The sequence below is a fragment of the Camelus bactrianus genome, chromosome 20 (genome assembly GCF_048773025.1).
Source record: "Camelus bactrianus isolate YW-2024 breed Bactrian camel chromosome 20, ASM4877302v1, whole genome shotgun sequence".
Taxonomy (NCBI): Eukaryota; Metazoa; Chordata; class Mammalia; order Artiodactyla; family Camelidae; genus Camelus; species Camelus bactrianus.
Window position 1 is genome coordinate 7,352,601 of NC_133558.1, and position 9,643 is coordinate 7,362,243.

The 9,643-nt window shown below is 38.6% G+C and overlaps 1 protein-coding gene across 3 annotated transcripts in view; it reads right to left on the reverse strand.

Moving 5' to 3' along the window:
• ADTRP (androgen dependent TFPI regulating protein) overlaps positions 1–829 on the reverse strand; it is a 64,412-nt gene extending 63,583 nt beyond the window's left edge. Inside the window, exon 1 of one of the 3 annotated variants that reach the window (XM_045509601.2) lies at positions 539–827. In XM_045509601.2, coding sequence (XP_045365557.1) covers positions 539–691 — 153 coding nt within the window. In that variant the 5' untranslated portion in view covers positions 692–827. Of the gene's footprint in view, positions 1–538 lie in introns of all 3 variants that reach the window. The other 2 variants (XM_045509599.2, XM_045509600.2) reach the window with 2 other exon arrangements.
• Between the last annotated feature and the right edge of the window lie 8,814 nt (positions 830–9,643).

Genomic DNA, 9,643 nt, shown 5'->3' on the forward strand with positions numbered 1-9,643 from the left:
GCCATTTGGTCGGGTGATTTGTCCTTAAGATGAAACCTGAGCCTACAAAAACTTGATGCGGGATCTGAACATGGAAAAATGTATTTGCATTTCTTAGGTAAATCTGTCACTGTGTGTGTGCTGTAAAATGGCATTATTCCTCCATTGGAAATTGCACTTCCTACGCAACATACACCACTCTGCTCCCCCCCCCCCCAGACTTCCCCAAGCAAAGTTCAAAATCCTTTCTGCCTTTGTAGTCAATCCCATGGTGAAACCATTAATTTAGTCCCCAATTTGGGCTCATTTGAGAAGAACTTCAAGATAAGATTCTTTCCAAAAGAGCATTTAATAGTTAGCCAGTACAAAAGGTAGGTATGAGTAACTCCTGAATTGGGTTCTTCAGAGCAAGTTGTGAAATAAAAGAGAAAGCCAAAGCTCACAGACAAAGAAGAAAGACAAGGAATTTTGTATTTAATAAAATCAAAAGCTGCTATGTGTAGAGGCACTGATATTATAGACAAATAGATTGCTTCCCAATACAGCCATATGAACTTACCAGATTCAGGAATGTCAGGTACTTCCATTGTCCACCATTTATAAAGAGTTTGGATTTCCGCGGATCCCCTACTTGTTGTGAGATATGAAAATTGAGGAAGACATACCAGCTAAAAACAAGAAAGTGGTATATGCACGTAGAAGTCCGCGTCATGGCTAGCTCTGACCAGGGAACTGTAAATGTCTCAAGTAGCTTCTCTCTGGCATACCTCTGCAGGTCACAGCTGAAGTCCTAAAGCAGAAGAGAGCTGTAAAACACACCCTTCTGGGACTGAGAGTTTCAACATGACTGAATTTTGCTTCTCTCATAGGCTCCTTTCCTCATAAACTTGGGAGACAGGATTGTTGCTGATTATCAGATGCCTTCATTTAGATAATAGTAGGTAATCCACAGATTTGCATAAGTATCAGTATGATAGGCTTTGAAAAGGGCAGGGAGCAATGCAAGAAATGTACTTTGCACTGTTTGACTGGGTTGGAGACAAGACTAAATGACCTTATCATTAAACACCAGTAAACTCTAATGAAATACCATCATGGCCATATTTTCTTTTCATTTGGGCGGAACAAAGAAGTTGCCATAATGTATCTTGAGAGAGTGAAAAGCAGGTTGACAAACCAGAAGGGAGAGTTTGTGGGCATGTTTAGCTCATGGAGGGAAGTAAATAGAAGGAAAAAGCGTGTTGTAACTTATTCCTTTGGCCTCCAAGGCCTTGTAAAACCTGAAACAACCCTTGATTCTCCAAGGAGCAGCCCCAGGGTTTAGGTTTTTGGGGTTTTTTTTTTCTTTTTTCAATTTTTTTATCTATATCCTAGAGAACCAAGAGTTATGGAGAGCTGTCCTGGACACTCCACTTGCATAGGCATCTCTATTCCCTGGAAGGAAAGAAGCAAAGCAAGAGATCTGTGGTCAGAGAATCAGAAAAAGATGTGTGGTCACTTCCCCAACATACCTGGGTTTAGACATTGCTGGGAGAGAATGAGGGTCTCTACATTGCCTTGGAGAAGGCAAGAATTTGCTTAGGCTGGGCAAAGCTTTCAGAACTGAGGCTCTGCCTCACACTCTACAGAAGGGACCTGAGAGAGCTGGAAATGTGATACCTTGTGACGTCACCAGCTCGTTTCCCTGGGTAACTGACTCAGAGGGTTCTGAGCAAACCCCTAAGGAAAATGCTCCTGATGCAGTTACATAAGTCGGCAGTTGGTGCTGTTCAGTGATTTTTAACCAGGGCTTATAAGTACTGGAAGAAAGAACTGCAGGCTATACATGGGGTATAAAACAAAAACAAACCTATTTCCTCAGAGTCATTGGATCCCAAACATCAGGAATTATAAATGGGGGTAGATCAAGCCTGAGCCAGTAATGTGGAGTCTGAATTGTAACCATTCCCAAACGAGAGGGTGATCTGGGAAATGGGAAGCATAAAACCCTGTACACAACTCCATGGCCTAAGTTAAAATGGTAAATAACAATAGGAGCTAATACTGTTACAGTACTTACTATACGGCAAGCATTGTTCTGAGTGCTTTGCACATATTGACTCATTTAATACTCTAAACATCACTATGAAGTAAGTGCTATTATGACCCTCATTTTCAAATGAGGAGATTGAAGCCCAAGCTGCTAAATAGATGCATTCAAAAACTAGTAAGAGGCAGGCAGAGCTGCAGTCTGCACTCTAACCAGTGTGCCTGACCACAATGAAACAACATTTGCCCTGCATACCCTCAGACTCCTTTTGCAGTATTTCTCCACTCTCTGCTGAGCCCCTTTTATTCCTTTATCTCTCCCATCAGAAAACTCTCAGGAAAGGATCAGATATGTTTTGAAACTTGGTGCACATATGAGTTATTGTGCTATGTCTTTCAGGGTGTTTTCATGGTAAACATCATTAAGAATTTAGGGGGTTTTAATCCCTTTATACAAAATCTCAAGCATAGTTCTTCAGATGGGTAAGGATTTGAGGAAAAATGGGAAAAGAAAGAGACAAAGACCTATATCTCTGAAATCTATGTGTCTAAAACTAGATATTGGCCTTTTGACACTTGGATTTTTTGGGGGGGAGCATTGGTCTTAATACCTATAGATGAAGCCTCTCATAAATATTGATACAATTATTTAAATGTGTTTGTAAGAGAGTTGTTTGACACTGGAATCCAACTGTTAGCACTTTAATAAGTAATAACATATGTTATATACATACATTTATGTGTATATATTATATATATATGGATTTGTAATAGAAAATAGGTTATATCTTAATTCAATATATTTTCTTATAAAATTTTCCACAAAAGTACTGCATAAAGGAAATTCTGAATTGTGACCATATTCACATCATAATTTCTGTCCCTGGTGAATAACCAGATAAATTTTTATGAAGCATTTTGGCCATCTGTCTTCTACTCTGAGACCAGGTGTAGCTTTGGGGAACAATGACAGTGTCACAATATTACAAACTAATACAACTCTACCATTATCCCACCTTTCTCCATTCTCCCAAGTATTTGGAGACCTCCTATTATCTCCAGGAGAAATGGGAGAAAAATGTTCATTACCTTAAAGAAAAAACTGACAAAAATTTAATTTTGCTACATGGGAAATAGTACAAATATAAAACAAGCACATTTTACATTTGGCATTGAACAGTATCTAGATAACTTGATTATTAAAAGTGACATTCTTTGAAAATCTCTACCTTCTCGAGTATGAAATACCATTCTTTAATTTCACAAGTATCTATCAGTCAACTACTAATTGCCAAGCACTTGCTAGTCTCTAGGATTTCCTAGGTATTAAGAGAGATCTAATTCCTGCTCTCATAGAGTTTATTATTCTAGCGAGGGGTGCGGGTGGGCAGACATTAAATAATAACACTATCAGGTATTAATTTACATGTACCATAGCTTCTGTGAAGGACAAACACGAGGGACTTATTGGGTACCAGTACCAGACCTGGGGTGGTCAGGAGGTCAGGGAAGCTGGCCCTGAGGAAGCCACGTGTGAGCAAGGCTGGTAATCCCCACACTCCCAGCATGCTCTGACTGTCCTTCTCAGTCTCTTTTGTGAGGTTCTTTTCCTTGGCCAGATCCTCATGTGCTGGTATTTCCCAGGGAACTGGTCCAACCTTTTGTCCATCGCACACGACATACTCACTGTAGTGATTTTGGTGACATGGTTTCTACCACTGCTTTCTAGTTTATGATCACAATTTTCATATCTCTTGTCCCAGCCCTCTCCCTGTCCTCATCAAGCTTCAGACATATTTTTGACTACTTGTTTGACATTTCCTGAATTAGTTAGATGCACCTCAAACTCGGGATGTCTAAAATGAACTCACTAACTTGCCCCAAACCTGACTATTCATCTCTGTTCTCTGTCTGTGAGGATGGCCCCATCTTCCACCTGGGAATCTTCCTTGTTTCCTCTCTCTCCTTTACTCTCCAAATCCAACTAACCACCAAATCCTGCCAAGTTCATCTCCCAAATCAAGCTCAAGTCAGTCCTCTTCTTTCCATCCCTTCCACAACTTCCCTAGGTCACATCTTCTCCATATCTTTCCAGTACTATAGTAACTGTCTTCTGATTGGTTTTCCTAATTCTGGTCTTATCCTCCAACTCTGTAACTCTGTTCTTCACCAGGTCGGGGAGTGATTCTACCCAAAATACCAGTCTTACCACATCTCTCCCCAGTTTAAGTCCCTTTACTGCATCAATGTCACAGAGTAACATCCAAGTTCCATAACTTTTGAGAAAGAGCCCACTCCCATCTAGCTTTGGTACTCTTTCCAGTCTCACTCTTGTCTCCTACTTGATGTTCCTCCTATAATATCAGATTGGTAGTTTTCTAACCATACCTGGCTATGTCACGTCCTAGTGCCTTTACTCCTACTGTTTCTTCTCCCTGGTGGCCTCCTCTCAACATGTCTTTGACTGGTTATCTCATAACCATACTCTGAAATGCACCTCAGCAGTTTCCTTCTCTAGGAACCCTTCCCTGACTCTCTCCTCAACAAGGCTATATTAAACAGTCACTTCTAGTCTTCGTTAACACCCCATGCATCTCTGCAAATTACATGATGATAAGTGCCTTGGTCCATTAAGGGTTCTGTAACAAAAATACTATATACTGAGTAGCTCATAAACAACAAACGCACTAATGGAGCCTAAATTATCCTGCAGATTATCCTGCCAGTAGATTCTTTCTGGAGAGAGCCTCCTTCGTAGGCAGTCATCTTCTTGTGTTGTCCTCACATGTGAGAAAGGGCCAAAGATCTCTCTGGGGCCTCTTCTGTAAAGGCCCTAATCCCATCATGAGTGCTCCAGTCTCATGACCTAATCATCTTCATAAGTTCCCACCTCTTAATACTATCACTTTGGGGGTTAAGGTTTCAATTCATGAATTTTGGAGAAACAGTCTACAACAACTAGGAATTAATTTTTTTGTGTGCCATTATCTCCCTGGGTTCACAGGTGGTGTGTTTGAATTCCTAGAGGTTAGCATAGTGCTAGGCACACAGTGAGAACTTAATAAATATCTGTTGCATAAATGAGTATGTGCAAATTGGGTGTACTTGACTACTGAGCCTTGCTATAAAGCCAGCTCATTCATTAAAAACCTACTATGTTCAAAATGTTCAGCTGCTGGGTTCTGGGGAGGAGAAAGAATTCTAAGATGAGTAAGACATAGGTTAATTCCTGTAGGAATTCATAGTCAAGTGACAGAGACAGATATGTAAACAAAAAATTATGGCACGACATGATAAGTACTATAATAGAGGTATGCATAACGTACTAATGGAGCCTAAATTATCCTGCAAATTACTCTGTCATTCTAAATATGCAGAAGATGGGGTTAAAAATGAATGCAATGAGTAAATCATGGGAGACTCTAGATGTCATGTAGGAGAATATAAGAATTAATGTAATCTCACTGAGTAAAGTTGTCATGGCCACCAGCACAGGTAACAGTTTTACCTGATAGAGACTGTAACCCATTCCTAGGCCAGTCACAGAATGATGAGGTACAAAGAGCAGGGGCTCAAACCTGGGCTTGAGTCTATTCCATGACCTTGAGCTGGTCAGATACCAGCCTCACTGGAGTGTTAGTTCCCTTAAGTGTGAAATAGGGCTTGGGAAATCTGGAGTGGCATTTGTCTCACATCCTAAAGCCAGGACATCTTCTGGACTAAAGGAGTAATTGATGAGGACTGGCCTCTGTAGAGCCTAGAAGGAAGTCCCAAGCCCACAGAGATAAACAGCCACTCCCACACATATCCTGAAGCCAACCGTAGTGGAAGGTGTTGGAAGACCCTCTCCACAGTGATGGCTGCAGGTAGCACAGTGGTGAGAAAGAATTGAGGATGGTGGAGCTCAGAATTCTTGAGGGTATAGTGAAAAGGTTGAGGGAGGATTGTTTCATTCTGGAACAAAGTAGAGGCCTCCTCCAGCTAATGGTGCTAAACAAACTAGCCAGTAAGGCCTATTCATTTTAAACTTCAATACAAGACATGTTGATGGGACTTATCAGTACTCCACTTACCCTCTTAATCTAAATAGAACTATTTTGAGATGGCTCATTCCCTTTAGAGCTGATATGTACCATTTACAGCCCTTGTAGACTCCCTTAGATTTACCCTCCCTTTGGTAAATTGTCCCATTATTAAATTCCCAGCTGAGTGGGGCTACCTTTTCCTGCTGGAACTCTAACTGATGGAGCCAGTCAGACTGTGAGCTCCTCCAGGATCTATCTGATACACCTCTGGACCCTCAGCACTATTTATGGTAGCAGGTAAATTCCAGATGCTAATAAAGATTTGTTTGCATAGATCAGTTCTGGTATTGTATTCCGAATATCTACCTGGGGTGGGGGTTCTCTAACCCTTGGGTTTCCTGACACCGGGTTACCACTCTCATCGCCCAGTGCTGTACATATTTCCGTAGAAGCCCTGCTGCTTCTAAGTCAATATCATCCCCACTGTCTTCTAAAGGCTCTCTCCCCAATAAAAGGTAGGTGATTCTGGAAATAATTAAATGTGTGTGATTCCCAGTTGAAGCCAAGAATCAGGGAGACTGCATTCCAGTGGACTTTGCATCCCTAGGAGCCCTTGTCCATTGTTGTACATACAGAATGAAGTGTTTCACTCATTGGATTGTTTATACAACATCTAAGAGCACTTGTTTTTCTCAGAGGTCACTGTGGCTGCCCTGCTTTTGAAAAACTAGAACATTTATTAAAGGTTCTGATCTGAAGTCTGTTTGGTGAGAACAGCCACCAAACCAAGCCGACTCGGAAAGGCATTCAAACCTTTTTTTTTTTTTTTTTTTTTTTTAATTTAATCAATGAGAACTTTCCTGGCCCATCACTTTGCTTGTTGCATTGAGAAACCTGATTCAGATCTGCCTTTTCTTGGATCTTTAGCTCTGCTTTCACAGTGGAATGCGATGTTCTGTGTTGATCTTCTCGTACTCACTCAGAGGAGCAGAGTTCTCCGTTGGTAGTTTTGATGGTGCATTTTCAGTTGGGAGGCCAAAGAACTTTTCCTGTTTACAAGCATGAAACTGACTCACATTGTTTTAAAAGTTTAAAGCAGGAAAGAACCCTTTCAGGCCAGTTAATTCAACCTCTTCATCTTTCAAATGAGAAAAATTAAAGCTCATAGAGGTTAAGGGACTTGCCCCAAATCACACAGATGTTTGCAGGAGAGCAATGACCAGAAAACAAGTCTCTTAACAGGCAAGCCAGTGAGCTTTCTCTGTTTCTTGAATTGCTTTGTTTTATACCAAGTTCCAGAATTTTCAGATGAATATATCTTGCTTGAATTAGTTTGTGCATATTTGATTGTGTAAGATCTGATGAAGTTATTAAAGAGAAACTGTCTACCTAAGAAAGCCTTTTTTAGATTCTACATCAGATTTCACATTTTGAAAATGCTGTGTTAATCAGAAATGCATAAGTTTTGTCATAACTCAGATATTTCAGATAGATTTTATATGTTGAATTGATCAGCAAGGTTAAAAAATGTCTTCAGTACAGATTCAATCAGCACATTCCATTTTCAGTCTTCTGAAACTCTCATATAAATGCCTGTTTCCCTGGGAAATTCACTGCAAGAAGACCAGGGGGTTACCTTGTTTTAGCAGCCTGTATAGTACCATTTATGAGTCATCTATATTCGTAAACTATACTCTGATTTTCTGACTTTCTAATAATTATAATTTGCTGAAAGGGCAGCATTGAAGTCCCTAACAATAATTATGGATTAGACTGTCTCTCCTTTCAGCTCTATCAGTTTTTAATTTACATATTTGAGACTGTTATTTGGTACTTATGTATTTAGGATTATTGTGTCTTCCTGGTGATTAATCCTCTTAACACATTATGCAGCACTTCTCTTTGTCTCTAGTAAGTTTATTTGCTCAGATAGAGTCTACCTTATCTAATATTAATATTATTTTTCCTTATTTTTTAAATTAATGTTTACATGGTACATTTTTTTTAATCTTTTTACTGTCAGTCTACATATTTTGTTGAAATTAAGGTGAGTTTCTTACAAAAAGCTTGGATGACTTGTGAGGTTTTATTAAGCCACTGTCCCAGTCTCTGCCTTTTAATTGTTGTATTTAGATATTTACACTTACGGTAGTTGTTTAATATATTAGGACTTAAATATTTCATTTCATTATTTGTTTTCTCTTTGTTTCTTCTGGTTTTGTTTTGTTTTTTTGTACTTCTGTTCTCTTTTCTTGTCTACTGTATATTAATTGTAATTAATTAACTAATTAATTAATTGTAAAAGTAATTAACACTTCTTAGGATTCCACTTTGGTTTAGTTATAGTATTTTTGAGTGTACCTCTTTGTATAGTTTTCTTAGTGATTGCTCTGGGTATGACAATATACATGTGACTTATTAAGCCTACTGGCATTAACAATTTACCACTTCAATTGAAGTGTGGACTCCTTACTTCCATTTTAGTCTTTTACTTTTCCTACTTTTAAATATCATAATCTTGAGAATCAGATGGTGTTATAATTTTTGTTCTACTCATTAAATATGATTTATAAAACTCATGAGAAGAGTTAGTCTATTGTATGTACCATACTTCTGCTCTTTACATTATCCTTTTATCCCTTCCAATGCTTCAAGTTTCAATCTGTTATCATTGTCTTTCAGTCTGAATTACAATCATCCCTCAGGATCTTTGGGGCATTGGTTCCAAGACTCCTACAGATACCAAAATCCAAGGATACTCAAGTTTCTTATATAAAATGGTGTAGTATTTGCATATAACCTATGTACATCATTTTGTAGACTTTAAATCTTCTCTGGATTACTCATAACACCTAAAACAATATAAATGCTATGTACAGGCACACCTTGGACATATTGTGTGTTCAGTTTCAGACCACCACAATAACGGAAATATCATAATACAGTGAATCACATGCTGTTTTTTTTTGTTTTCCCAGTGCATGTAAAAGTTATGTTTGTACTATACTATAGTTTATTTAGTGTGCAATAGCATTATTTCTGAAAGAATGTACATACCATAAATAAAAAATACTTTATTGCTAAAAATACTAACCATCATTAGAGCCTTCAGTGAATTGCAGTAGAAACTCAAAAATTACTGATCACAGATCACCAAACAAATATAACAATAATGAGAAATATTGTGAGAATTATCAAGATGTGACACAGATACACCAAGTGAGCAAGTGCTCTTGGGAAAACGGCACTGACAGACTTGCTTGATGCAGGGTTGCCATAAATCTTCAATTTGTAAAAAATGTGCAAAGTGCAATGAAGCAAAGTGCAATAAAATGAGATATGCCTGTAAATAGTTGTAAATACAATGTAAATGTTATGTAAATAATTGCTGTGTGGCAAATTCAAGTTTTGGTTTTTGGAACTTTCTGGAATTTTTTTTCAAATACTTTCGATTTGCAGTTGAATCTGCAGATGTGGAGCCCATAGATATAGAGGGCTGACTGTATCTCCTTTAGCCATTTTTTAAGGGCAAGTCTGCTAGTAACAAAATTCTTTAAGTTTTCCTTCATCTGAGAATGTCTTTATTTCCCTTTCATTCCTGAAGAATAGTT